The sequence below is a fragment of the Fusarium graminearum genome, chromosome 2 (assembly GCF_000240135.3).
Source record: "Fusarium graminearum PH-1 chromosome 2, whole genome shotgun sequence".
Taxonomy (NCBI): domain Eukaryota; kingdom Fungi; phylum Ascomycota; class Sordariomycetes; order Hypocreales; family Nectriaceae; genus Fusarium; species Fusarium graminearum.
Genome location: NC_026475.1, coordinates 5,540,173 through 5,567,999, shown reverse-complemented (window position 1 = coordinate 5,567,999; position 27,827 = coordinate 5,540,173). Strand labels below are relative to the sequence as shown.

Below are 27,827 nucleotides of genomic sequence, written 5' to 3'. Positions count from 1 at the left end.
ACATCACGACTAGCATGATGCGCGGAGTCTGTACTTATGGATCACTGCAGCGATTTAATTCAACTTTTATGTTATGCAACAGGAACAGAACTCCCAACAAAAACATTTAACTATAATATTCGTATGACGGAATTCTTTTTTTATTACCATTAAAACAAATTGGCCACAGCGCCGTTTAGTCTATGTGTTCCAACACTCTGCAGATAACCAGGTGTCTCTACTCGTGCTCATCCTTGATATTGCTGACTATCCAGACATCCTCCAGCACAACAAAAAGGGTCATTAGAATCGAAGTCATATCTATCATGGTGTATTCAGCGCTTAAGAGCAGTGAACAACACCGTCGTCGTGAGTGTGGCACTCCTTGGGGGCCTCCTTGGTAGCGCTAGGCTTGGAAGAGTCAGACTTGGTAGCAGTAGGCTTCTCCTCTTCGGTCTCATCCTCAACCTCACCAGTGCATCCCTCACCAGGAGCAGCGATGTCATAAGCCCAAACATCAATGGCAAAGTACTGCAGTGCGTCGCTGTCGATGACGCTCTTGGAGGGGTCGGACTTGGCAAGAGCAATAGCATCAGTGTAGTTCTCAGCGAAGTGATCGACAGTCTTCTCGCTGATGATGGGGACGTGCAAGACCCGGTGGAGAAGGTCGGTGGCCCAGAAAGTGTTCAACTTGGAATTGGCGACAGTGTAGCCCAGATTGCAGACAGAGTCGAGGTTGCGGCGGATCTCGAAAGAGAGGGGGCAGATGACTGTCTCGGAGGTGGCATTGTCGCCTCGCCAGTGTCCAGCCCATGCTACAACAATTAGATGATGGAGTTTAAATAGTTGGATTATGATCTACTTACCGTCCTGTGTAGCACAGTTCTTGTCAGGGTCATCGCAACGGAAGAGAACACCAGTCTTGTCAGCGTTGACAACACGGTCGTACCATCCAATAGGCTGAGAAGTGGAGGCATTTCCAAAGTACTTGGTGAAAAACTCCGACTTGTGTCCATGTCGCAGAATGTGGTCTTTGGCATGCTGAGCAAGCTGGACAGTCTCATCCAGAGCGCTGGACAACTGATGACGGAGTGTCGCGTTGCAAGACTGGTGGATGGGGTAATCCTTGGTCCAACCCTCTGACCAGTTGTAGGAGCTGCTCTCACTTGTCTTGGAAGACTGAGAAGCAGACTTGGTCTGACTGGCCTCGGCACGGCCAAAGAGGGGAGTGGCAGTGGCGGCTCCGAAGAGGAGCATAGCCGCGGTGGTGGACTTGAACATCATCTTGAAGTGTTATTGGGGCTGAAAGATTTGATCTTTGATGATTGTCGACTCAAGAGTGATGTTGTGGTTGATATGAGGCTGAGGAATAGGAATGTGGGAGGCGTGTGAAGGCATTTATACATGTCTGTTGACAGGCCCTGGCATGTTTATCGTAACATCCGGGTTCTCTGGTATGGGAACAGGCAACCAACCATCTCTTGACAGTAACAGGAAATCTCTTCAATCCCAGCTATTGTCAATCGGTTTCTGCAGGTAGTCCAGGTTTCTTTCTGTTGGTCACGGAGCTAACGAAGGAACGACAGGGCCCAACCGTGCCTATTGAGTTACTTTATCGAGACATCGGTAAAATTCAAGATTCAGTGGCGTCATATTAAAACATTGAACGAATCATAACTCAAGCTGTATCGGAATATCTGCTGCTAGAAGATCCTTTGCTCTGATATTTCTGGCATCCGTGAATACCATTGTCTATCCGGGTTCACAACGTCCCACTCAGCAGTATCCATCAAGGTATCTTGGCACTGCCTATGACCAATTCGAGCCAAAACGGCGTGGATCTTGTCTCCACGCATTGTCTTCATTTAAGGTAAATAATATGCTTAACCAACTGTTTATTTGTTGTGACGCGAGGGCTGATGTTCTGGATCTTTGGCTGACCGTTGCAACCTTGTTGGGCAGGCCGCTAAAAACGCTGCGTTAATTTCAACCTAGATCAGCATGCATTATTGCAAGACGAGACCCGATGATTAGTCTTTTTTAAAACCTTGTTCACTATGTGTACATACAGGTTGAGGCATTTAAAATAACCCCGACTGGCGGAACACCTTGAAGGTAAGCATGAGCTACATCAGCGTGTAAATCCTTACTAGCTTTTGTTAAGAGATCTTTCTCTGTAGTCATATAACACACAGCTGAACAATGCAAGGTAATGGTTCAAAATAATTGTATTTTATTGATAGAATATCTCAACACCCATCAATGTCATCCCTACCACTCACGAATCCCGCCGTCGGGTCCATGGAACGTCTTGCACTGCCAGGGCTCCGTCTCCTTCGCAATTCGTATCACCATTTCCTCGTCAATGTCAATACCAAGTCCATAACCGGTAGGTGCCCTGATATATCCACTGTCAAGATCAAAGACGCTTGGGTTCTTTAGGTATGTAAGAAGATCAATATCACCTGCCTCAGTGTTGTAGTGCATTCCCAAACTCATCTCAAGGATGGCAAAATTGGGTGTCGATAAAGCCACCTGCACAGAAGCCGCGAAGGCCACTGGTCCTAAAGGACAATGCGGCGCGATGGCGACATCGTATGCTTCTGCCATGTTGGCTATGCGCTTCGTTTCTGAGATTCCACCAGCATGAGCGATATCTGGCTGTAGAATATCCACACTTGAGTCTTCCAGGAATCGCTTCACGTCCCATCGGGTGTATAGCCTTTCTCCGAAGGCGATGGGAATAACGGTCTGGTCTGATAGCTTCTTGATAGCTTCTGGATGCTCACAAAGAATTGGTTCCTCGATAAATAAAGGTCCGTGAGGCTCGAGTGCTCTGGCGAGCTGCTTGGCCATGGCTTTGTGGCAGCGTCCGTGGAAGTCCAGACCGACATCGAGACCGAGTGCCTTGACTTGCTTGAGGCGTTCAACAGTGCTATCGAGAGCTGATGGGGAGTCGATCCATCCCAGGTCCTCGGTGGCATTCATTTTTACGCACGTGAGGCCTTGTTCCAGACGCTTTTTACTAAATAATTGTCAGACCGGGTGAGTCTTATGGAGTTGTAACAACTTACGCAGCTGCCTCAACGTCTGAAGGACGGTCGCCTCCGATCCAACAGTAGACTTGAACTTTGTTTCTAACCTTTCCACCGAGGAGCTCGTAAATCGGGACTTTCAGATTGCGACCTGGGCAAATTAGTTAACTCAATTAGAGCTAGCAATTTGAGGACAATACCTTTGAGATCCCACAAGGCAATGTCAATTCCTGACATGGCTGACATAAAGACCGGACCTCCACGGTAGAAGCCATGCCGCCAAAATGTCTGCCAGATGTTCTCGATATCACTGAGCGAACGTCAGTTTAAACTCTTTGATATGATTTCATGTATCTTACTTTGCTTCCTCCCCGATAATGCGAGGTATCATCTCATCGAGACACCCTTCAACAGCGAGATCGTGACCTTCAAGAGTCGCCTCACCCCATCCGTGCTCACCGTTCTCGTCGACAACCTTGACCATCAGCCATCGCGGCTTCACGCGGTAGTACACGATAGATGCGATTTTAGCCATTTTTGCTGGAACTTGAGTTGATGAGTGATTATTTAGGAATGAAGTCAAGTGGTCTAGAAATGCTTGAGAGGGGACTTTTCTACGGAATCTCTCGGCTTCCCCGCCGACGACCTTGGGTAACGTAATGACACTCATGATCCATCAACTCCACTTGACTCGACACGAGACAAACAAACTGAACCCCCACGCGTCAGCACCCCCACGGACGTGAAAATCCGGGGTAAATGAAGCCGTCGTCGGGCCGTTCTCTTTAGTCAAGAAACACTTACTCATAAAGGATGTCGCATGACAATATGCTTAGACTTTGAGCTAGCTGAAACGTCCCAAGCTAGAAGTAGGTATCTATCACTGCTTGAAGAACAAGACCAAGCTGGCTGATCAATACCCTATAGCTTGATGCAGTTATGTGAAGTTGCATTCGCATTGCATTGAGACGATCGAATATGCAGCCTTATGGTAAGGATGTTCGAAACTCGATGATCTGAAGATATAGATTTTGGATTCATTCTTATAAAGTGGTAACCTTACTCCGCCGTGAATATGATTGCCACTGTTTTGACGTATCCTTGTCTCTTGTGAATACGATGCTACGCAATTTACTCTTATTTAAATTCACCAAGTACAATAAGTACATGATGGATGAGCCCAAGAAACCAGGTCGTCCTTCTAGCTTTAATGAGCCTCCCATTTGGAGTCGTTCAAAGGCCAACCTGGCTAAACCTTCCTGTCTCAGCTCCAACCCCCACGTTTTCAGATCTATCGGCATTCACGCCGTGGCCAAGGACAACGGTTTGCGGCACAAGATGCGGGGAAATCTTAACCCTGCTCTAGAACTCACATGTCGGGCATTAAACATGGGGAGCCGGCACACAAAAGAAGAGCCCAGCGGCAACCCCCCACGTAACATAACCAGATCAAGGTACAGACAGTATCAGCCCAGCCAAAGGTTGACAGTCAACCTCCGGGGCTGAATTCCGGCCCGTTTGCAGGTGCAATGTCTAACCTTTTTGGATTGCCGACAGTTTTGTGAGCCCCCACGTCGTCGGCTATTGAAGACTGAAGCTAGGCAAATGACGTCCTAGAAAACCCCGCATGCATGACTCGCATCACTGTCCGAGGCATTGAAGAGACTCCAAGGAAGTGAATGTCGAGAAAAGCAATGATCTTCAGTCTGGGTGACTGTCGACTCACCGCTTGCGAGTCAATTGGTTAGACCAGCTCCATAAGAAATATCGTTCCACTTGTTCTCCTCCCCCAGATTCCCCAGACTTTACTATCGTGGGGTTCTCCATAACTTTGTTGATTTTCTACAAGGAACTTGAGAAGTCAATGTGACTAACTGGCATTGGTTCAAAAAGATATAAGGACTGTTGATTCCGCTCGATTTGCATCCTTTCACTTCCATCCTCAACCCTCGAAGCTCTCCCTTCTTCGCCGCAACCATGTCACGTAACTCCAAGTCCGACGATGAACCCTCTCAACAACAAACCGAAGATATCGAATCCAATCTCGCAAAGCCCGTTCCCGTTAGCAACCATGCAGACCGTGCAGCCGAGATGATTGGTGCTCAACACATCGAAGTCACAGAAGAAGATGTAAATACTGCTTCTCTCTTCCTCGCAGATCCCGAATTGACCTTCTTAGAACAAACGACTCCGCCGCAAAACCGACAAGCACATCCTATCCATCCTAGTATGGGTCTACTTCCTCCAAATCCTCGACAAGTCCGTCCTCGGATACGGTGCTGTCTGGGGCATGCGCGAGGACACAAACCTCTCAGGAAACGAGTACTCCATGGTCAGCTCCATGGCTCCAATTGCACAACTCGTCTGGCTGCCTTTCTCGTCCTGGCTCATGGTCAAAATCCCGCACCGCATTTTTATGAGCAGCCTTGTCTTTGGTTGGGGAACCGCACAAGCTTGTATGGCTGCTTGCACAACCTATGAAGGCTTACTGGCCACGCGCTTTTTGCTGGGTCTTTTCGAAGCAGCCTGTCTTCCTCTCTTTTCCGTCATCACTTCACAATGGTATCGACGCGCTGAACAGCCCATGCGCGTCGCGTGTTGGTACGGTACCAACGGTGCAGCCAACATGTTTGCCGCTGTCTTGTCATACGGACTTGGCCAGATCAACGGATCTCTTGCCTCATGGCGTATTCTGTTCCTCTTTGCTGGCCTCATCACCGTGCTTACGGCACCTGTCGTATACTGGGCTCTCGACAACGACATTCCCTCAGCGCGTTTCTTGACGGAGCATGAGAAGCTACAGACTATCGAGCGCCTGCGAGCTAATCAGACAGGCACTGGTAGCCGCAACTTTACATGGTCGCAGGCCTTTGAAGCGCTCATCGAACCCAAGACGTGGCTCTTCATCGGCATGGCCTTGTGTCTCAACGTCACTGCCGCTGTCACCAACACCTTCGGACCCATCATTGTCGGCGGCTTCGGTTTCGATAAGGGCGTCACGTCGCTTCTCAACATCCCATTTGCTGCCGTCCAGCTTCTCGTCATTTTCCCCGCGTCGTACCTTGCCCATCGATTCCGTATCAAGTCAGCCTTCCTTATCGCAGTCATGCTGCCCGTCCTCGCAGGCGCTGTCATGTTGCACCAGCTCAACCGCGATAATACAGCCGGTTTGCTGGCAGCATACTACATGCTGGCCTTCCTCTTCGGAGGCAACCCGCTTATCGTGTCATGGATGATCTCCAACATCGCCGGCACCACAAAGAAGTCCGTCATCATGTCTCTGTACAACATTGGTGTCTCTGCCGGAAACATCATTGGTCCCCTACTCTTCAGCTCCAAGGACGCACCTTACTACAAGCCCGGTCTTACCAAGACAATGGGTATTACTGGTGCTATGGTCGGAGTTGTCATCCTGCAACTCGTCAACTTGATGTTCTTGAACAAGCTACAGGAGCGCAAGCGTGTCAAGAATGGCAAGCCTGCCAAGATCCGGGATCTCAGCATGGAGCACCGATATGTGGCTAATGCGGCCGAGGGTGCGGATGATCAGTTAGGACAGAACGCGTTTATGGATCTCACTGACTCCAAGAACGACGAGTTTGTGTTTGTTTACTAGTTTTGTTTAGCCTATGAGCCTTGTCACAATTTGAATATGATACCTTTGACTTTCAGCATCCACGCTCATACTATTGCCATGTGATATGATCAGCAGCATTTGTCACGTCGTATTGCCAGACTACAACATCCACATGCGTATGACGCCACCTGGTATCCTTATTATTTCACAGGAGATAAGACGACTTTCAGTCCTGAGATTGATACAATTAGTTGGCGCCCTTACGTACGTAGTACCTGTCTTAACGTCCTTTGCCTTCTCAATATCCCTATATTGTTAAGTAGCAATAATGCAACTACGTAAGGCAAATTGAAACTTGGCCCAGTCCGCAATATGCAGTTTTGGAGTCGATGTAGGTTTTTTGTGCCAACTTGGACATTTGGAGTCACTTCAACGGGATACAGAGAAATCACAACATAATTGATGGTAAGAATTTGTCATTTTTAATATTTACCAGACTCAACTAGTAAATCATGATTCATAGATACATCCAGCCAAGCTAGGCCCTTTTCAATCAACTGTCGTGACAGAAACAAACATTATTCCGTATCAACACACTCAAGCAGAGTCCTGAGACTTGTCGGCTCGCTCAATGATTCTCGGGGGCTTCTCAATCTGCTTGCGGAGGATATAGCGCTTGATAAAGTATGGCAGCCAGACCTTGGTCTCGTAAGAGATGAACTGACTTGTAGGGACAGAAAAGACCTCTGCATACAATTGTTAGCAACGGACAAAGAATAGTGGGTGATGGACTGCTTACGGTCGAGTTCCTCAAGTGTGAGCTGCTTGGTTTCACGGACGAAGCAAAAGATCATGCCCCACGCGATCAGGTTGAGTCCTGCGTAAAATCCGACTGTGGATTGTTAGCAGATGAACATGTTGGTGCACTTAGATAAACACTTACAGGCTCCAGTGGGTGACATGGCAGCAGTCATTCGAGGGAAGGTAAGTCCAAGAACACCAGCTGCAGGTAAAGTTAGCACAAGTGCTTTTGTTTTATTTGTCATAGATCTTAAAACTTACCAAAGGTGTTGTTGATGCAGACGGCCCAGGCCATACCCTGCTCACGCTGGATGGTGGGGAATACTTCGGCAGAGTATTGGAAGGCGACTGGACCTTCACCCAGAGAGTAGGCGATTGTGAAGAGATAGACGAAGCTTTACACAGTTAGTGAGAGTGCATGTCAGAAATGTGTCAAGACGTACAGAACAACAGGTCCAATCCGGGCACCTCTGCTGTCGCTGTGGTTGAGGAGAGACAGACCAGCAGCGAGTAAGAAGATGCACATGAACGGGAAGGTCTAGATGGAGTTAGTAACTAGTTCCAAGTGCCAGGGCAGGATTACTTACAATGAGGGTAAGAGTTCGTCGTCCCTTGGTGTCGATGAGGAACAACGTTGGGATTGTTGCGATAACTTGAATAGCACCATATCCAAGCGAAGCATACAAAGCCTCAACCTGTGTGTATCCAGCGTTGACAAAGATTGTCGAACTGTAGAAGGAAATAACTGCAACTCGTTAGTTATCTGTGGTTATTAGCCAGGATTGGGGACTTACTGTTGATACCACACATCTGCTGGGCAATCATGACAGTCGAGGCACCGTAGTTGGCGCGTCTAATTCGTGGCACAGCAAAGCAATCCCACAAACGCTGGAAATACCCGGCGCCTCTCGCGACAAGTAGTTCCTCCTCGTAGATAATGCAGGAGTAGTAAAAGTCTCTCGCAGCAATGATATCGTGAGCTCGTAGCTTCTGCATCGACTGGAATCCCTTGGCATGCTTGCCATGCTTCATGAGCCAACGCGGCGACTCAGGACAGAAGAAGATACCAATACCCAAGATGAAGGAGGGGATAAAGGCAGAGCCGAGCTGCAGACGCCACGCGATGCGGCCAGTGTCTTTGACGATAACGTTGGCGCAGAAGCCGAGGAAGATTCCGATGACGACCCACAACTGCCAGAACATGACTAGGGCACCACGGATGCGTGCGGGAGCCATCTCAGCTGAGTAGATAGGGACGGTAGCGTTTTTTGCTCCAATGCCGATGCCCATCACGAAGCGTACAGCGAAAAGGGTTTGCCATGAGTGAGTGAAGCCGGAAGCGATAGGTGTTGCGGTAAGACAGCATGCGGTGATGAAGATTTCACCTCGACGACCAAAGTAGTGGTTAAGAGGATCAACGATGAATGCACCACTGTTCAAATTAGCAATGTCCTTTAATCGCATTCAGGAACAAGACGTACATAAGACCAGCGGTAAGAAAGATGATGGAGTTGACAAGACCGACAATCCATTGATCTCGGATGCTGTTTTCCTCGTCGAGACCAAATTCCTTGGGAAACGAGAGATTGGCGCCGTTGGAACCGGTCTGATCCCAACCTTGCGTGGCGGCTCCAATGGCACACAGTCCGATTGAGTACCAGAGCATCTTCGGGCCGTGCCACTTGTGATCTCTCTCGTACTCGAGGGCTTGTCGTTCGTCTTCTTGAAGTTCTTTGACATTGTTGAAGCGGTCTAGATCGCGGGCTACGAGAGCAGCGCGTCCAAAGAGTTCTGCATGTTCGGGCATACCGTGGTTCTGGGCGAAGAGACGAGCATCGTTGACGGCTTTTTCGGGTGTTACGCGCTGTGAGAAGAATTGCTGTTAGTCTTCTGACTAGAGAACTGTGATTGACGATGTCTAGCGCAGGGATTTGGGAACTGGGGCTGCCAAGAAACTTGGCGATCGTCGCCAAGATGGAACCACGAGGCCAAGAGATGTACCCGCAACTAAGAAATCGCCAAGATGAATTGACTTTAACGTACCTGTAATGGGTTCTCGACAATGTTGAGAGCAGTTGAGCCGCGTCGGCCTCCGCTGCCGGGAGGAATATCGCTGTGGGCTCCATCAAGAGCGTGCTTCTCATCATGAGATGCTTGAGGGACGTCGGGGCCCAATTCCTTGCTATCCATTCTGATGTTCAGTGGTGTAAGAGAAAGAGGGAAAAGGAATTGATGGATTGCACTGGCCAAGAAAAAAAGAAAGAAGGAGGGATCAGCGCAATGTTAAATACCCTGGTGAGACAAGACAGTGATCTATTGCTTGTTTCTGAGCCGATGGGCGGCAAACATTGAGGAGAGAATTGTCGATCCAATCCCCAGATTATTGAGCTAAGATTTCCCCGCCTGGTTTTTCTTTCTTTTTTTGGTTTTTTTGCAGTAGGTCTGGGGGAAGAGGTCAGTCTAATCCCAAGTCAGCATGAAGTTGGGGGGAAAGATCAGCAGAGGTAGGGTCATGTCTCATTTCTCATCCCCGACCCATCCCCGTACTCGAGCGTGATGGTGTGCTTCTCTACATCTTAGTGGTAAGCTTACAAGGAGAATTGTGGAAACTTAAGGTTATGTTGTGGATGCAGGGGTCCTTTTTCTTGTCTTTTGCTGCCGTGTTCAAGGGATGGGGTTACACTGGATGATGCTATAATGGTTGAACAGGTTTGAGGTACATTGAGAGTGACTGACTCTAGAGTGGTCAACGTTGCACTACATCATTCTGTGAAACAGTTATTGTAACTCAATTCATTTTGCCTCTATTCATTCCCTTTAATGGCTGGTATTCGCCCCCAGTATCAATGGCAACGGGTTAAACAACTCCTCTTCCCCCATGTCGATCCGATCCGCTACTGAGAGTTGGAGAAGCAAACAATTCCCTTGACCAATTGTTTTCTAGAGAAGCACACCTCTATAGATTAGTGTCCTACTGTAAAATAAGCCACTGAACACCTTGAATTTGAGTTGGGTTGGGGTCTATGTCTTACTGTCTCTCATAATCTATGCAGTACGTACCTATTAATTCGGTTGCCTAAACGTCATCGGATAAACGGCACAAATGACGTAGTGGAGCCCATGCCAAGGCAGCAGCATTCTGTACCCAATTCTTGGCGCTAAATCCCAGGCATCAGAATAAACAAGACACTGACAGGCTGTTGGGCATGGAGACTCTGCTTTGGCTTTGATCAAGAGGAGAATCTATCGTTCGATCTGAACAAGATATCCCTCACTACACTCAACGGGCGTCTTCAATAACAAATTGACTTTGCACCGTTGCAAATATCGGATCCTTCACCCACTCCAGACAATGAGTTAACCATGTCTTTCCCCGACTCTATCCACAGCTCTAATGAAACAATGGCAAATGCATCCATCATTAGCGCCCATTCTTCCCCGTTTGGGCTCTCTTACTGCAACATCACGGAACCATCGGGTAACCTTCTTTGTCTGGCCTTGCTCGCGTGATATCCTCGGTTCCGATCTGTCACCCGCATTCCCAATTCTTGCTCGGATTAGGTTTACCGGTCCCATCTTATTTCCGACAATCTTATCTCTCGAGACATTACCCTAGACTTGCATTCTCCTGTAATCAACTTGACTGCATCCATGTAATTAACATAAGGTCAGATAATTAAAATTGCCTTTTCAGTTGTACCAAACACCAAACAAGGTCAGATAATGTGTAGGATAGATCACATAGCAGCTTGGTATACACAAACATACAGTGCTAGATTAACGTGTAGTATTATCGTAGTTGATGTGAAAGGAAGAGGAAGTAGGCGACAGGTGCATTTTGAATAATGTTCCAATAGACATGAGAAACACAGCCACAATATCTGAAATACATTAGTCAAACAGAAACATCGATGAACCTCGAACTAAATCATTTATCTGGAAATGGGGCGATATCAACTGGATTGTAGTTCAGAGTTTGTTTGTAGAGCAAATTAAAATGCACAAGCAACTTGATACATTGCTAAAAGGGTACTAATCAATTTCGATACAAACCTTCCAGGAAAACTGGCCATAACGCCAGAATATCGGGATTACAATAAAACTGCTGGGCCTCAGATGGAGATACTCCGTGAGGAATACCAAAATCAGTGACTCAGGGTTTGAATGTATCAACCTCTGAGTCAAGCGAAAGATTGAGTGTGTGAGGGTGCGCCACTGATGAGGAGCACATGTTGTAATATGGCGATGAGCTGTGCATGGAGAGAAAGAGCTCTGAGTCTAGTAATATGTGATGAAGAAGAAGCTTTATATGAATGAATGTGCATTGAATGCATAGATCATAGTGATTGATGGAAGATAGCATTTAGCAGTACCGAACTGACAATTATACGATGATGTCTATCAAAACAATGCAGAACCTATATTAAGTTAACTATAGGAGGAGCTGGAGTCATCAGTGCATTATTCTATCAATGTGGACAATAAATCAATAATTTATATATTAATGACGTTAGTGTAGGCTATTACTTTATGGATCCTCTTTACTGAACGCTTCTCCAAGGTAAGGAAAGCGCTAGCATTACAGTATAGCTGTAGCGTGTGTTCTAGCCACCGTTTTTCAAGTTAGGCAAGACAAACAAGTGGACTTCTGACACTAACAGTAACTCCAACGGCGAACTATCGAAAGTCTAGACCAATGCTCCTGTATTAGAGAAGAAGCAAATAATAGGCAAATAGTAAATAAAGGATAAAATAGCACCTGGTAATCTCCACATACATTCGATAGTAGGATAAGCTTGTAATCTTCTCAGCCACAACTGAATTAAACGCACTTTGACTAACTGGCAAATTCTGCATGTTTTAGGTATTTAGGCGCAAGAATAGGGGTCCAACCTTCTTCGTAGATATCAACCCCATATCCCTAGAGGTTAAACAAAACCCATTCTCTCCTTGTCACTGCAGAAGTAGTGCAAATCAAATCTCTTCCCCACAAGACCGTGACTCACCAACTTCCAACATTTGCCAAGATGAGATCGGTTGAGGCTAGACGTCTGGCGGCCTTCCTGGCTCTACCGTTCCTCTGCAACGGCTTCGCTGTCACGGTGGACCGAGATACTACTGGCAAGAGCTTAGCCCAGACCATTTTCAATGGTCCTGGATTGTCATTGGTGAACTGGGACTTGCGCGCCCCAGCGGACTCCGTAGGGGCCTTTACCGATGGTCCCTTTGGTATCGGAAATGGCGGTATCCTAACTACAGGTCAGACATCTGGAGCCATGCCTGGAGGAGACGGCAATGTGGATAATGGGGGTGACGGGGCGATCGCATTTTGCGGCGATGGCAGTACGAATGCTGCTATTGTATATGCTGGGGTCATTCCTGGTGCTGGGTACAATGGGATTCGCATTGAGTTCGTCTTTGCTACTAATGAGCCCGATGGGTATGTATCAGCCCTATCTTGAGGTGATTGTAGAAACCTAACTTACTCAATCTAGCGGAAACCCCGACAATATCGCTATCTTCAACTTCGAGAATGACCCTCCCCAAATTGCAACGTTCAACGGTCAAGAAATAAACTCGCAATCATCTATCGCGAAGGACCCCAATGCGATATTCCCGCCAGATAGCCTCACAGGATACTCGAGATCAACGCCCCCTCTAGTGCTCACCGTACCAGTAGTTCCAGAGTTACAAGCCGACATATATATCGCAATATGTGACAAGGGTAACAGTGGAGATGACTCTGCCCTCCTGATCAAGGGCTATGGTTGCACCGACTGCGCGTCGGCCCCCAACGGAGCAGAGATCAACTATGTCAAGCAGACTACGACGCTTGAAAGAGGAGAGAAGCCGTACACACAGACTATCTCGGCCTCGGGCACAGAGTCAGGCACATTCATCTACTTTGTTGCCCCTGAGACAACAACAACCACAATGGCCGCAGAGACAACTTCAGCAGACACGACTACCACTACCACTATGGCTACAGAGACAACTGCAGAAGAGACGACTACCACTACCGCTATTACTGAAGATACTACTACTACCAGTGCCGCTGCCGATGTGCCTACAGATACAACTAGCAGTGGTGGATCAACAACTACGAACGACGAGGCGAGTGTTGGAAGTACAACTGCCATGATCACTGATCCCACAACCTCAACTAGACTTGGCACTACCACTGAGTTCGCCACGACCGATGAGCCAACAAGCACTGTCGAGAGCACCAGTGAGCAAACAACAACTAAGCGCTCTCCCTGTCGACCCAGAAGACATCTTCACTAGATAGTTACCGGTTGTTGTATCAGGGGAGCGCCCTTGTACGGCCTTGAGCTTTGGTTGTTGAGCTTCTTCGTTTCTTTTCCAGTAAATAAATATTTTTGAATATTCAATTGTATTAAAAGCTTGAACCGATCTACTTCGAAGAATGCTTTGCTATGATACAATGTTTTCTCAATTTCTAAGGGAAATCAGGAGAAGAAGCAACTAATCTACATGTTTCTTGCAGATGCCAAGGCACACAATGTGGCAGATATAATCACAATAACACATGCTTTTATCAATCTCTGTATCATGTATGGGTTTAAAATCCCATTGATAAATGTGCACATCTTTTCTTTGCGTTATTGTGGCAACTCCCTTAATTTGGGAAGAGATGTTAACTTAACAATAGTGCCCAGTACTGGAACATCAATACCTTCTCTGTATACTGAGTTTTTAAAATCGATACTTACCTCAGTACCAGTATGTTAGCAGTAAGGATAATTACAATGGCTATAGCCGAACTATTAGTTATTCATTTCTTTTTAACAACACTACTTACAAATAGTTCACGGCAGAACAAACTCTTAGTCAGACATTTTATTCAAAAGGAAGCCCATGACAGTAAGAATTCAGAGACACAGCAGAAGGCTGTGAAGATGATAATAAAGTTACAAAAGAAATGCCGTTTAGGTACTGACCCTAAGCTTCACACATTTAAGTGCATCTTAGTAAGGCTAGATACTTCAGACTTCCCTACCCAAATGACTACTCTGAGTCTTATAATACAAGAAAATCCCAAAGATATAACTCCTCGCTAGGCATCGAAAGCCTTCGGCCGCCGCTCTTCCAGCTCAATGTAATCATCACTGACCTCCGATCTCGAAGGGACCTCCCTGACAGTATGTCGGAATTCTGTCACCGAGCTATCATCATTGAGGACCGTAAATGGGTTAGGGTCCTTGATGGTACTCTTTTTGACATTATCTGTCGTTGTAGTACCAGTAGTCCTGAATCGACTGGGGTTCGCAGGAGTGCCGTAAGATGTCATCTTGAATGTCTTGGGCAACAGTGGACGCAATCCAGGGAGGCATGCAGAGATAATACCTGCCACTGGCTCGACGCCTGCAAGACTCCACACAGTTCCTTCGTCGTATAGATTCTTCCATTGGTAGCCATGTGTGAAGACAACTCGTGCAAGAGAAATGAAACAGGTGCTAGTCAAACGATGTTAATCATAGTTCATATACCAACAGCTGATGTACCAAGGAGTGAGGGCAACTTACATGAAACCGAAGCAAAATGACACGATGATACCAATCTTTTTGGGGCGATTCATATTCAGTCCCCAGATTGACTTGAGCGGGAGTACAAAGATTAAAAAGTCAGTAAACACCGTCAGGCTGTCGTAGGCGATGTTGATGTTCTGCATGGCGAGGAACTGTTCCGCTGTAGCATCGCCCCAGGCCCACCACTTATCGAGTGGGCGCACGGCTGCGAGGTATCCAATAAAACTTCCCAAGAAGCATACCATAGTGATTGCAGATGCAGCATAGATGATGATGTTCATTGGGCCATTGTGGCCTGTAAAGACTCGAAGATATAGGAAAAGGATGGAAGCTTTGCATGCGTAAACTGCGAGCACGAGGACCACATTGTTGGCGAAACCGATCTAAGAAGTCACACTTGAGTCAGTTAAGAGATCACTGAAGGCGTCATCAATGCAGACGTACCTGATCGTGGATCAATGAGACGTCGGTTGGCTCTGTGGTGCTACTGTATGGGTATCCAGGTATGCCGATGCCACCATATACAAGCACTGTTATGAAGAAATATATGTTAGCAGTCGGGCCTTGATAGATGTTTGTGAGGCTGCGTGGATAATAGAAGACTTACTCAGAATAAGAAGAACAAAGAAGAGGTCGGTAAAGAACTATAAACAGCATTAGAACATAAGTGCCACGAGGAGTTCTTCAAAACATAATGAAACTCACAACAGATAACAATATCATCCAGTCAGTCCAGCCATAAGCAGCCCTGGTCTTTGTCTTGGCGTAAAACCTGAGCCCGACTGTGATTGTTGATAACATGGGCAAGATGATCCAGGTTGCCAGCAGCTCCCGCTGCCGCGGCAGATAGATGGGGAAAGCTTGGACCATAGTTAGGAGCTGTCAGGACAAAAGTTCCTGGAGAAAAAGAAACGAACTCATGGGTAATGTAGATCATGTTACAAAAGTTCCATGCGAGTTTATTTAGAGAAGTGGGTTAAGCCCACGGTAAGAGCAACAGACCCGTTCCTATTTCTATTCGAGTTAAGTGAATCCAGCTTCTCGAGTCAGTGTACGCCCGTTATCAATGGTGTGGCGTTTTGAAGAAGGAGTAGTGGCACTAGTGACGAGGATGCTTTGCACTATGCATGGTATAGAACAAACGAGCAATGACGAGATTGGAGACGGCCAGTCGGGTCTGTCTGATATTGACGGCTTCTCGAACGGCAACTGGGATCAATTGATTGGCGTCACGCCTTGCGGGACTGATTAACGTAGCGTTGATTTATAACCACTACTGAATGCTTAGCAGTCTTGGGATTCTGCTATTACTACAGACCGAGCTTAGTTTATTCAGCTCGTTGGAACTACCACAAACTAGACGGGGAGCGATGTTATGAAGCGTAGATAAATAACTCAAAACAGAGGCTATGTTTAATTTCATTTATATGAGTAAAGCATTGCATATCACCGCTGAAATGATCGTTGACAGCATGAATGTCGCTGTTGAATTATGTACATGGAATAGTTGAGAAAGTTCACATGAAAATACTTATTTTTTTATTTTATTGCCGAGAGCCCTTCAAGAATTTGGCTCTCCCAAAGCTCTAGCCTATGAGGAAGTTGAACCCGCACGACATTTAAATAAATAATTAAGGGGTAGCGCAGCCACTCTGCAGCGTTGATAGCACTCCTATTTAGGTTGAGCCTTGGGAGAGGACCACCCTATCGTGATGCAAAGTACAGAGAGAAGAGAGCATCCTACTGAGGGATTGGTGATAAAGGCTCGAAGAACATGTCATCCAACTCTGGAAGTGGAAGAGGCTGTAAAGAATGAGAGAGCCATGGCAGCTGAGTACGATTCAGTCCCCTTCCACATTTTTAAATGAATGATTGATCCGTGATGCCATTTGTTCAGTTGACAAGCCAGCTTTAAGTTAGCCCACTCTGTGTTTCATGGCGTAGTCTGGACTCGGCCTGGAACTACCGCGTATGCTGGAAAGTTCGAGGCTTTATGCCTCTTGGAGTTAGGATCCGGGAGTACTCGAAACTCTAGCAGAGCGTTAGTCCGGGGTAATGCTAGTAGCCTTATCTCACTGCCAGTAATTAAGGACTTTCTAAACAATTTAGTTTGCAGCCTCATTCGCTTCCATACCCAATGGGAAAGATAGAGAGTCGATAGAGAGTTGATAGTTCGACTTACTAAGTAGCGCTAGGCTTGTATAAGCAGCGTACTGAGTCGTTATCTTTGGCGCATTTACGGCGTAAATTCCGTCATCCCTCAGCTGTCACCAATCGGCATCACTGTTCAACCATGTTGACACAACGATCTTGGGTTAGCTGACATAAATCAAGGTTTGTCCCAGGAGCAGGTTTGACGATAAATTAACAAGACTCCGATGAGCTTAGCCCTTGCAAATTGTCTCTTGGATGACTTTTCGCTTATCGAGTCAATAGGGCATAGTGGTGCGGAACTGAACCGTTGTAAATCCAGGAGATGTTGTGCATAACCAAAGAGGCTGAGACTTGCACTACAGGGCCGATAACCAGGATGACCGGGTCGATCATACCCGAGAAATTACTCCTTTTATCGCGCCTTCGCCCATGTTAAATCTCTGGTCTTGGTTCTTCCTCTCATTGGATTATTGTCGTTCAAGTACCTTGCATGGTCAGGAGTACATCAGATTTCGAAAGATGTGCCGTGTAGTAGCTTGTCTCCCATGTCACAGTTGCGCACTCGTTGTCAGGCCATAGCCAGCATGTTACTCTTGTGAGTCGAACACCATAGTCACGCTCTTGACCAGTTTTACTGACTGAACGAGCCAGGCTTCGCACGATATGCAGTAAGGCTTCCAGTAGATGGCCTTGAGGAACCATCCCTCTAGTAGTCTCCCTGTGGCCATTGCCCCAGCTTCCTCTTTATCATCTTCATCTGTAGAGTTAGGTATTAGGGGATAACATGATTGACGTGATTTATCGAGTCATTGATCCGCGCACAAATATACACATTGCGCTGGAAATCACGAGTGTGTTACGAAGGGTTCAGCTTCACTCCAAACACCGGACATTAGACATAGCAGTTTGTCTTATTGGTGGCAAGATAACATTATGGCGCTAATCACCAAATTCTACAGGGGGATCTCAGGGGCAGAATAACGAAGTTTATTCTTATGCATGATCTGTTATCAGGTCAGGGGTTGATGGTTGCGGTGGCTGTTCCTGGGCTGCACACGAACCTACTTCAGGAAAGCACTTCATCCAGAGGTAGTTCTCGGGGGATCAAAAACATTAGCCGCTGCAAGTATAAGAGAAGAAATTAGTAAGGCATCTTATGCTGCTTATACCAGGCCCTGAGGCTTGTTTATTTCTTTACCCTAAGACTTGGAAGCCCCAGTTGTCTGCTACCCAATAGGCAGTGTTCCGCAATCGGTACTTTATTTAGACATGTTGTATCTAGTACTAAAATGCGTCTACTAACGACACTTAATTGATGTATAATGTACTACAGTTACTTCTTCAACATCCTTCACACAGCGTCGTGATGTTTCTACCGCTTGAGAGAGCACCCTCACATGTGAGACCTTACCGCACAAGATTGTGATACAAATACTCAAAAGCCACTGGCCTTTCTTCTAAACCATCTACAGTATGATACTACAATCTTCCCTCACTTCCGAATAACCTCCGCATTTGGACCCCTAGAATTCACCTACTTGTTATATTTACCAACTTAGCCTTTTGGCCGGGGCGAGCTACAAGATCTTGATGTTGGGGCCTGGCGTCCCGTTTCAGGCCTATCAATACTCACTTTCTATAATATGTGAATCTGCATGCTACTAGTCTCGACTGCCTCACCAGGTGACAATGTATGGAATGAAATTGGGAAGCGAGTGATGAAATAGAACGGAGATTCTGTGACTAGACTCTTAAAAAAAAAAGTGGGAAACTATTATTATATGACTTCTCTTCACCATGCAGCCAACCAGTTCAGTAGTGGCTTTATCTATTACTATTAATTAGTCTTCTAATTAAAAAAATAATTAATCACTATACTGAAGTACAGCCAATAGCAACAAGGCCGCCCTATGAACATATAAGTCAATAACATTTAGTAAATAGTTGCAGGAGACAAAATACTAACATGGCTGTTGTCACTGCAGCAAACTGGTGTGCGGCTGGCACCACAAGCTTCAGCGTTAGGAACAGATGAGCCTGGAACGAGATTGTTAGATTGATAAACAGCATGATGTGTGGGAAACTCACATGTCAGTCCAATTGGAATGCTCAGGTCCTTAATAACAATACCCAGCAGCCCAAGGATCAGGCCAACCGGGCCATCGTTCGCTTTTCCAACACTCAGGCAGCATTGCAAGGCGGCTGGTGCAATACATTGGCGAGAAGCAGCAGTCGTGGAAGAAGTAGCGGCGGCTGATTCTATCGTAGACTCGATCATCTGTGTCGTCGCTGATGCCGATTCGATCTCAGTTGTAGGTACAGCAGTGGTTGTATCGTCGGTTGACAGAGTCGCGGTGATAGTTTGGAACAGATCGGTTGTGGTCACACTGCCAAGCTCCGTGGTTTCGGCGCTGCTCTCGGCGCTAGAGGGTCGACAGGGTCCGGCCGATACAGCACCGAGAACGATGGGCAACAGAAAGGCAGTGAATCGCATCTTGGTGGATCAGGTGGCTTTCAACAGTTGCTAGAGAAGTAACTATTGGGTTGAGAACAAGTGAAACAAAAAAGGAGGAAGTGCATTTGTTCACATCGAGCAAATAACAAAATAAAAGCTGAAGGCCGAGATAGCAAGCTAATGCCACTAGCTTTCCAATAGTCTGTAAAGACTAGCCCAACATCGTTATTGAAGCGAGATTACATGTCTGGTACTATGCTCTTTTTGGCCAAGAAGTCAATCTAATTATAACTAATCGCAGAAACATCCCTTTCAAAATGTTTACCTGTATTAATTGATTGATTGCTGGTTATTCCAAAATTTAGCATTGGCGCGCGTTCTTCTTCAACCAGGAGGGAATTCAGTGAGGCTCAAAAGAAACGTCTGTCGTGGTGTTAGGGCTGTTTGTTGGTGGCTCCACGCTAGATTTATCAAGAAACATCATCTTTGACTCTTAAGAGTGCAGTTTTGCAGAAAACATGGGTCACCACCAGTGCCATATAATGGTGCTTGCAAACAGCTCACTACGTGTGATTAAGACCGTTCAAGAGTTTATATTGTAATTGACTTAGTGTTAACCCTGCGGTATATCAACTGTCGTCTAAATAACACCAGAACTGGTCCTTCAAACTACTGTGAAAGATTCACGATAAAGCGAGTCGTGGTTTAGGGTACGCCAATGAGCAAATCATCGCCTAGTTCGGCCAAGTGAAAACCCTATTCAGACCTGACGTGCTTATAGGTGATGTGCTGATCAGTCATGGATCTCAGCTTCGGCCACTAGCTGACTTTCCTCATCTTAAACTGAATGAGCGACTTCGCCTTCAACGTCAAACTTGGATTTCTCAACTCCACCTCTTTTCCATCGTCCACTATCTCCATTTCGAAGTCTCTGATCAATCCCACCAGCAAAACCTTCATATTCAACAGCGCCAGTGCTTTACCAGGACACATTCGCGGACCATTCGAAAACGTCTCCATGGCGTAAGGACTAGATGCATTGCCACCCATATCTTCCCATCGTCCAGGCCTGAATACATCAGCATCGCTACCCCAGATTTCTGGGTTCAGCTGGATCATCGCTGGTACAATCTGTACTGTTGTTCCTTTAGGAATATGTGTACCGGCAATGGTCATGTCCTTCTGCGCTTCCCATGGTATTATCAGAGTGGGCGAGTGGACACGCATGGCTTCGCGGATGACATTGTCGAGAAAGGGTAGTTCGTCAATTCCCTTGGCGGACATTTCTGTACCCAGTGAATGAATTTCTGCTCGCAAGCTTTGCTGTGAAGCAGGGTCCTTAGCAAGTGAATATGCTGTCCAGACTAGAGCACTAGCAGTCGTCTCATGTCCAGCAGCGATGACCTGCATCGTCTAATACACGAATTAGTAAACTCGGTCATTCAAGGACCACATACTACTTACAATATCGATCAACTCTTCTTTTGAAAGCTTCTGACTTTCTTCAGCGCTCGCTTCAATCATCCTGGTCAAAAGGTCATCCGAGAGTTTATCATCTTCATTCATTAGCTTCGCAGCCCCTACTTCAGCCGTGCGCTGCTCAATGAGGCCCTCCATCATGGTCTTCAGAGCGGATTTGGCGCGGATAAAGTTCAAGTTGGCTGACACAGGCAGCCATCTCAACGGGATGAACGGATTGATGAAGCTTATGATCTGACCGGCAAGTGGCTGAGCGAGAATGGCGTTATAGCATTGTTCGAAAGACAGTGGAGATGATTCCGAGCGGAAGTCACGCAGTTCTCTTCCCAGTAGTGACACTCCAATGATGTCGAGTGTGACACGAATGATAAGGTCTTCAACTTCAAGGGGTTAGACAGGAGGATAAAGTTATGAGATCGACGATACATACTCTCAACAATCCCACTCTTACTTCTTTCTAAAGCTTCTCCGATCTCGCGGTTTAGCTTTTGAGAGTAGGTCACAAATGTCGGAAACAACTTTCTTATACTCGGTCTTGACAAAGGCCCTAGATAGATCAGTAAAAGCAGAGACTCATGTTGTTCCATTCTTACCTGCGATAATCCTCCTCAGCCTCTTGTGCTGTTCCCCTACACTAAACAGCAACCCAAGGCCTAGAAACTCTCCTACGAGCGTATGAAAGAAGCCAGGCTTGGCAAAGAAATATGCATTGGTCTGGAGTACCTCGCGACATGCTTCTAGACTATTCACTAGCAAGATCTCCTCGTTGAGCCACGAAAGACACCTTATGAAAGGTGCGTCGGGCCACTGTCGCGTCCATTGCAGATACACATCGTTAGGCCCCCCACCGCGAAGAATGCGCAAAGCATGTCCGGCGAAAGGTTGCTGGCCCTGTCATGGGAGGAAGCGTCAGCGAAACCTAAGCTTGGAATGAGAAGTTCGACGAGTCGAATATTGTACCTTTGGCCGTGGGAGACCGTTGAACCGCGAAGAGTGCGGGCGAAGGGCAATTGCAATGATACGGTGGGAGAGGAAGCCCACGACAGCTAGCGCTACGCCCCAGAGAATCGTTGCGTATGATGCTTCCATTGCCTTCATGTGCACATCACCCATGTATTGAACAACAAAAGCCTGTAGAAAAAAAGGAATAAAATATTTCTCGTATACGTGAGTCTCCTGCTCTTGTGATACCCCTCCATTACTAATGCTGACTGGCCTAGCCCAGTGTCGCATGCAGGGATCATCACTTTCAGGTCGCCGCTTACTCTCGTGTGTCATCTATCAATTATCTACTTGGACAAAGATGGATCAGCTAAGAACTGGTGGTCCCCGAGAGTGGAGCTATCCAGATAAAGACTCGACACTGAAAGTAAGAATGATCATGGGAATAATATTGGGTATATGTCTAAAGTAAAGCTATCATTAGGCACATAAAAACCAATAAAACCTCTTCCATTTGGGCCAGCCTAACCGTTCTTCCCGCTCTTGCTCTGCCATAATGTGGACGCGAAAATACCGTCGTCCCGTCTCAACATCCATCTCCTCCAGCCGCACAATCTTCGTGCGATACCATACCTTGTGGCATATATAGAATAACAGGATGATCGGGATTGCCAGAACCTTCAAGAAGAAGTTCTGTGCAACACCCGAGGCTCCATCAACAATGTCGGGTGCATACACCGGCGACGCAGCTATCCATATCTGGGACAAGAGCACGAGGATATAACCTATCAAGGCAACCCATGCTCCGGCAACGCCGACATTTGACTTGAACGGCAGCTGTTCGATTGTGTGTGCGTTGTGACTCCAGGCAGCGCGAAATCGGATGTAACAGAGACAAATACTACCCCAGGTGAACAGAGTGCTCAGAGCGCTAATGGATAGGAGCCAGTTGAAAATGGCATCGTGATATTTCACATCTGCAAGGAATGCTAGAAGACCTATACAAGATGCAAAGAGGATGGCCATGAGTGGGCGACCTTGTCGATCCACGTAGGCAAAAATATGAGGTGCGTGAGACTGCTCGGCCAAGGCAGCTAATGTCCTCGAAGATCCAAAGACTGCCGAGTTGCCGACACTGATAACAGCTATCAAGATGATGGCATTCATTATTCCAGGGAGGAGGGAAGTACCAGCCTTCTCTATCGCAATAACAAAGGGACTCGCTGTAGCATCTGCGACGTTATCACCGCCGACAAGACGACTGTCGTCAGATGGCACTAGGAGTCCGACGAGCAAGAGGGCCACTAAATAGAAAATCATGATGCGCCAAAAGACCTGCTTGATCGCTGTGGGTAGTGACTTTCGAGGATTAGCTGTCTCGGCGGCGGCCAGACCGATCAACTCTGTCCCGGTAAATGAAAAGGCAGACGTCACCAAGACGCTGCAAAAGCCCTTGAACCCGTTCTTGAACGCACCTGGGTTCCGCCAATACATGCCGCCTATGTAATGGCCCTCTGGCTCGCCAGCTATGTTGATCACAATAGCCAAGAGTCTATACGATGGTTAGCGAGGGATGTTAACAGTGACAGAGGTTAACCGACATGAAGCCAACAATGGCGGTGATCTTGATGATGGAAAAGATAAACTCAGCTTCTCCATAAGTCTTGACACCGAATAGGTTGATAGCGACTATGGTGAGTAGAAAAACGGAAACAAAGACGGATCTGTCAATGGTTTCGTCCCAGTATCCTATTGTAAAGGCACCGGCGATTATCTCCAAAGGCAATACGAATAGCCATTGCAAACAATAACTATACAAAAAACTGTCAGCGATGTCTGGAAGAGTGGATGTTGTGACTCACTTCCAGCCCATAGCAAACCCCCATGATGGATCTAGGAAACGCGTTGAAAATGCCGAAAACGAGCCGGCTATTGGAAAGGCCACACACAGCTCGCCTAAAGATTGCATCGTGCAATACTGCATGCCTCCGATGAGGACATATGATAGTAGAAGGCTGGCTGGACCACCTCTGTATAATGAGCCGCCTGAAGCGACGAATAAACCAGTTCCTAGGTTTCAGTCAGCCAACTGTTGACAACAGTGAATAATCCAATGTAGATCGAGAGGATAGTGAATGAACCTGAAATGGACAAGGAAGACAAGTCCACTCAATCATTAAGAAGACTCAAGTAAACACTCACCAATAGAACCTCCAAAAGCAATCATTTGCAAATGCCTCCCTTTCAACTCCCTCGCCAGCGCAGTATTCGCCGTTTTTGCATTGGCGGCTCTCAAATCATAGAACCTCTCGGGAGCATCGGTAGGTAAATATCCAGGTCTTGGCTCGGCGCGTCTGAACCCATTGATCCAATTCCCCGCCCCGTAGAGTATCGGAGGTTCGTGTTTTATACTGTCAGTTGTCGGCAACGAATCCAGCTCTATTTGTGTGCCATTCATGTTTTGGGTGTCGCGTTCTTTCATCGTGAGGTCTTTTTTTTTAGTCGGCGGTCAAAAATGGGAAGGCGGGGGGGTTGGAAGATATGGAGATTTATGGTTTGGGAGAGAGAGCAAAGAGAAACACTGTGAGGGAGCTAGACATGGGGATGTTGCTTGAGTGAGGTTGGGGTAACGAATGACGTTGTGTGATTGAAATGATCGTGTCAGTGTAGCTGCGTAACTTGATTGCGATGCAGATTATTCATCGATTGCCGATAAGCAAGAAAAAACTCTGTTTATCGGCTTCTAGAAGGCTTCTAGAAGAATATCCCAGATATCCAGACGGGTTTGCCACGGGTACAAATGCGTTCTTTAGTTGGGTGGCAAATGATGAGAGAAGATCGCCAAAAGAGGATAATCAAGATACAAGTTGAGAGCAGAACATCGATATCTGTTGGAGATGGAGAGATTATGCAGATGACATGAGATGACAAGAGACAAGGTGCATTGAAGGAAGAGAGATGACAATGTGAGATGGCCCAACAATGAAATTAGTGTACCCCGTTCAGTAGTCTAGGCGACACAATGTGGAGGAAGTTAGCGGGACGTTTCAACGGGCGACGACATCAGCAACTTGGCTTCAGGGACAAGATCAAGACTTTATCACCTCTTCGACACTTGCTAATGCCGATAAAGTTATTGAATGCCCTGTAATGGTTACATACCATTTCCCAAATATCAATCAGGCACTCTAACCCCCAAGACCATCTCTTCTACCCATGGGGAGCAAGACCATATCTTATCCACTCTGGGTCTGGGGTCGACCTGGTCCCTGAAGCTATCGTGGTGGGTTCATAGTTGTTGTTACGTACATGAATTAGGTTAGCATCACTAAACCGTGGGGAAATCGTCTCATGTTTGACAAAATAAAGTTCGTGATTATCGTGGTATCCTAGTAATATACAAGATATAATCCATGCTTAATTCAATCGCAAATTTCAATGATTCGTTTGCGCTCGTTGCACCTCTCTGGCATCTCCAGCAATCACTGCCGTTGGAGGCTGTCGGTATGCAAAACCATCGCGCGGTATCTCCATCGACTCGTTGAAGTGTTCACGTGTGATAAGTGAATCGTGACTCTGAGTTGGACTAACAGGCCGTTCCCCGGAGGCTTTCGAGATGGAATCATCATGTGATTTGGCCCAGATCCCTTCCGTTGTTCGTACAGGGGCTTCGTCTTCCTCCCACTGACTCTGTCCAGCCGTGCGAGTAAGTCTCGTACCCTGCGATTGCGATCTAGAGTTGGAGTATCCGTCGTAACTCGCCGAGTCCTTGTACTTCTTTCGCTTGACACCACTGTCGCGCAAGAATGATCCCAGCGCAACAATATTGCCAACGGCAGTCGCGGCGAGGATCTCGATGGACGCCCACATTGTGCGAACTACCTGACTACCGCCCGCTTGTAGAATTCGCGGGATACGGTACAGAGTGATGCCAACAGTTAAGAGCCCAAAACCGAAAAGCATAATGAGAAGAACCTTGCGCTTGGTTGGAATTTGTGTCGATAAGATAATGGGAATAGGAAATGCGATGAGAAGAAGATCGGTAAGGGCGTTGCACGAGCCCATCGTGAGCATCTGCACAAACGCTTGGCGGCATTGAGGTCCAGGATCGGGTGTGACCTGCCAGTAGTGGGGGAACGGTTGACACTCGGCAAGATCGCTGACGAGGACGGCAAGAAAGGTTGCGGCGAGAGTGCCGCGAATAACGTGGATCATTACACGATGTGACCTTCGTCTTGTGGCGCCGGCAAGACGCTCAAAGAATTCAAGAGTGGTGAGTTTGAGAATCCAAAGACTGGTATATGTTAGCAACATCCTTTACTGCATCAATGGGTGGTCACATACACAGAAGCGTAGAATATCCTACTGGCCATGACGAAGCGACTTCCCATAACCCTCTTTTCGATATCTTCATCACTCAAGTCCAGGCCATCCAAGTTCACGTTATTTGTGCCGTTCTTGAGCACAAAATGAACACACACAGCTCTTAGAACGAGTGGCACGAGCGCTGCGGCAACAATCTTGTCCTCCTTGAGTAACTTTTCGACACGCACATATCTACCGGCCATTCGAGTTAGGATGATGGCCATGCAAAATGCTGTGATCCACCACGAGACAAGCAGGGTTGGCTTGTCCTCATCAAAGGCCCGGGCATCGGGCGCATCCGAGTAGAGCGACATGGCGGAGAGGTCGAGGGCGATACGCCCGGTGACAAATTACTGATGAGCCAGTTTGGATTAGGTTGATATGAGTATAAATCCCCGATTGTTGGTATGTTGGAGAAAAAGCAAAGAACGTAGCAAGGCGGAGAAAAGCAAATAATTAGAAAACATCAGGGTTCCTGCATTTGAGGGACGGGATGCGGGACATAAATGAATCCTCAGCAGATCCAAGAGCTAACAGAAGTGAACAAGGGGTCAGGTAAAAAGAGACCCTGGTCAATCGGGTCCAGACAAATGGTGTCACCGAAGCAGGACAAGACAAGACGTTAGCTGTGTTGGATGGTCAGCGAAAGCGGCGCAGCTCAGCCGCCACTGGTGATGGCGCACGTCAATGGCCAGCCGTTCACTAAAAAGAGCCGAGTCTAACTAGTGCCAGGGGCACGCCACCCATTCATTCCTTCTGTCGCCTGTAAGCAATAAAATGAGTGTCGCTTCAATTGGAGGAACAAGATCAATCTGGTTGTGGTGGTTGCGGTCGGTTATGCACAGTAGTTGCTATCTATCCATCAATCCCTCAATCCGAGGGAATCTTGAGACTGTCCAGATGAAGAAGACCCACCCCCATTACCAATGGCCTGGACATTCTCATCCATGTCGCGATCGTATCATGGAAATGTGCGAAATCGGTACCGTTACATTGGGGGAGGGTTGACAGCCAGGGGTACCGTATATCGAACCGTACCGCATGGTGTTTTACTCTTGGCTGTTGAGCTAACTCAATTCTGAACAAGCTGCATATTGCGAAGTCGGCGCAAAAAGATAGCGTTTTAAAGCGCGGAAAAAGAGTTGTCGTGGGTCGGTGTCTTGGCCTGTTGAAGAAGTTGCATAGAATGTGGCGTCAAGGATCAATTATCAGAAGTGGTGTCATGTATATTATTACTAGAATTGTTTGATGTTACGATAGATTGTGTGTTTAATAAAGGAGAGAGAGGGAAATGCGGATAACGATGGGCGAATGTGGATGCAGTCAAGGAAGGATGATCGCTATAATTTGACCGATAAGACACACATAACATGGGCCAATAATAGAGGCCATCACCTCTACGAGATTGTCCTCTCACAGGATTGGGCCCTTTGTCACCCAATAAGTTTCTTTTTCACCGAAAGGATGGCTACAGTGGCTGGTTCGCACGT

General features: G+C 47.0%; 11 protein-coding genes across 11 annotated transcripts; 3 read left to right on the top strand and 8 right to left on the bottom strand.

The window, feature by feature from the left end:
• Positions 1-123: 123 nt before the first annotated feature.
• Positions 124-1,263, bottom strand: FGSG_03954 (uncharacterized protein; the record flags this gene model as incomplete). Its single annotated transcript, XM_011323408.1, has 2 exons — positions 124-794; positions 846-1,263. The coding sequence occupies 2 exons, from the start codon at positions 1,261-1,263 to the stop codon at positions 322-324; spliced, it is 891 nt and encodes a 296-aa protein (XP_011321710.1). The 3' UTR covers positions 124-321.
• Positions 1,264-2,250: 987 nt separating this feature from the next.
• On the bottom strand, positions 2,251-3,549 carry FGSG_03955 (uncharacterized protein; the record flags this gene model as incomplete). Its single annotated transcript, XM_011323407.1, has 4 exons — positions 2,251-3,004; positions 3,054-3,165; positions 3,272-3,324; positions 3,374-3,549. 4 exons carry the CDS (start codon positions 3,547-3,549, stop codon positions 2,251-2,253), a joined length of 1,095 nt encoding a protein of 364 aa, XP_011321709.1.
• Positions 3,550-4,184: 635 nt separating this feature from the next.
• FGSG_12343 (uncharacterized protein) lies at positions 4,185-4,520 on the top strand (the record flags this gene model as incomplete). The annotated part of the gene is made up of 1 exon (XM_011323406.1): positions 4,185-4,520. The coding sequence occupies one exon, from the start codon at positions 4,185-4,187 to the stop codon at positions 4,518-4,520; it is 336 nt and encodes a 111-aa protein (XP_011321708.1).
• A 471-nt stretch (positions 4,521-4,991) lies between these two features.
• Positions 4,992-6,630, top strand: FGSG_03956 (uncharacterized protein; the record flags this gene model as incomplete). Its single annotated transcript, XM_011323405.1, has 2 exons — positions 4,992-5,144; positions 5,194-6,630. 2 exons carry the CDS (start codon positions 4,992-4,994, stop codon positions 6,628-6,630), a joined length of 1,590 nt encoding a protein of 529 aa, XP_011321707.1.
• A 419-nt stretch (positions 6,631-7,049) lies between these two features.
• Positions 7,050-9,636, bottom strand: FGSG_03957 (uncharacterized protein). Its single transcript, XM_011323404.1, has 9 exons — positions 9,436-9,636; positions 8,874-9,256; positions 8,187-8,824; positions 7,980-8,137; positions 7,836-7,930; positions 7,654-7,787; positions 7,535-7,594; positions 7,391-7,483; positions 7,050-7,337 (listed from the first exon to the last, which is right to left on the bottom strand). Exons 1-9 carry the CDS (start codon positions 9,580-9,582, stop codon positions 7,189-7,191), a joined length of 1,857 nt encoding a protein of 618 aa, XP_011321706.1. The 5' UTR covers positions 9,583-9,636; the 3' UTR covers positions 7,050-7,188.
• A 2,783-nt stretch (positions 9,637-12,419) lies between these two features.
• On the top strand, positions 12,420-13,677 carry FGSG_03958 (uncharacterized protein; the record flags this gene model as incomplete). Its single annotated transcript, XM_011323403.1, has 2 exons — positions 12,420-12,832; positions 12,888-13,677. 2 exons carry the CDS (start codon positions 12,420-12,422, stop codon positions 13,675-13,677), a joined length of 1,203 nt encoding a protein of 400 aa, XP_011321705.1.
• A 793-nt stretch (positions 13,678-14,470) lies between these two features.
• Positions 14,471-15,223, bottom strand: FGSG_03959 (uncharacterized protein; the record flags this gene model as incomplete). Its single annotated transcript, XM_011323402.1, has 2 exons — positions 14,471-14,870; positions 14,940-15,223. 2 exons carry the CDS (start codon positions 15,221-15,223, stop codon positions 14,471-14,473), a joined length of 684 nt encoding a protein of 227 aa, XP_011321704.1.
• Positions 15,224-18,968: 3,745 nt separating this feature from the next.
• FGSG_03960 (uncharacterized protein) lies at positions 18,969-19,590 on the bottom strand (the record flags this gene model as incomplete). The annotated part of the gene is made up of 3 exons (XM_011323401.1): positions 18,969-19,004; positions 19,063-19,133; positions 19,185-19,590. 3 exons carry the CDS (start codon positions 19,588-19,590, stop codon positions 18,969-18,971), a joined length of 513 nt encoding a protein of 170 aa, XP_011321703.1.
• A 780-nt stretch (positions 19,591-20,370) lies between these two features.
• Positions 20,371-22,308, bottom strand: FGSG_12342 (uncharacterized protein; the record flags this gene model as incomplete). The annotated part of the gene is made up of 5 exons (XM_011323400.1): positions 20,371-20,964; positions 21,016-21,410; positions 21,461-21,577; positions 21,624-21,921; positions 21,991-22,308. The coding sequence occupies 5 exons, from the start codon at positions 22,306-22,308 to the stop codon at positions 20,371-20,373; spliced, it is 1,722 nt and encodes a 573-aa protein (XP_011321702.1).
• A 144-nt stretch (positions 22,309-22,452) lies between these two features.
• Positions 22,453-24,454, bottom strand: FGSG_12341 (uncharacterized protein; the record flags this gene model as incomplete). The annotated part of the gene is made up of 4 exons (XM_011323399.1): positions 22,453-23,524; positions 23,574-23,783; positions 23,835-24,042; positions 24,175-24,454. 4 exons carry the CDS (start codon positions 24,452-24,454, stop codon positions 22,453-22,455), a joined length of 1,770 nt encoding a protein of 589 aa, XP_011321701.1.
• Positions 24,455-25,407: 953 nt separating this feature from the next.
• Positions 25,408-26,651, bottom strand: FGSG_03962 (uncharacterized protein; the record flags this gene model as incomplete). Its single annotated transcript, XM_011323398.1, has 2 exons — positions 25,408-26,266; positions 26,317-26,651. The coding sequence occupies 2 exons, from the start codon at positions 26,649-26,651 to the stop codon at positions 25,408-25,410; spliced, it is 1,194 nt and encodes a 397-aa protein (XP_011321700.1).
• Between the last annotated feature and the right edge of the window lie 1,176 nt (positions 26,652-27,827).

Coding starts and splice junctions, on each gene's coding strand:
- FGSG_03957 (XM_011323404.1), bottom strand. CDS start 9,582: ATGGATAGCAAGGAATTGGGCCCCGACGTCCCTCAAGCATCTCATGAT. Junction 7,931..7,979: donor GACGAACTCTTACCCTCATT/GTAAGTAATCCT, acceptor AACTCCATCTAG/ACCTTCCCGTTCATGTGCAT. Junction 7,788..7,835: donor CGGATTGGACCTGTTGTTCT/GTACGTCTTGAC, acceptor AACTGTGTAAAG/CTTCGTCTATCTCTTCACAA.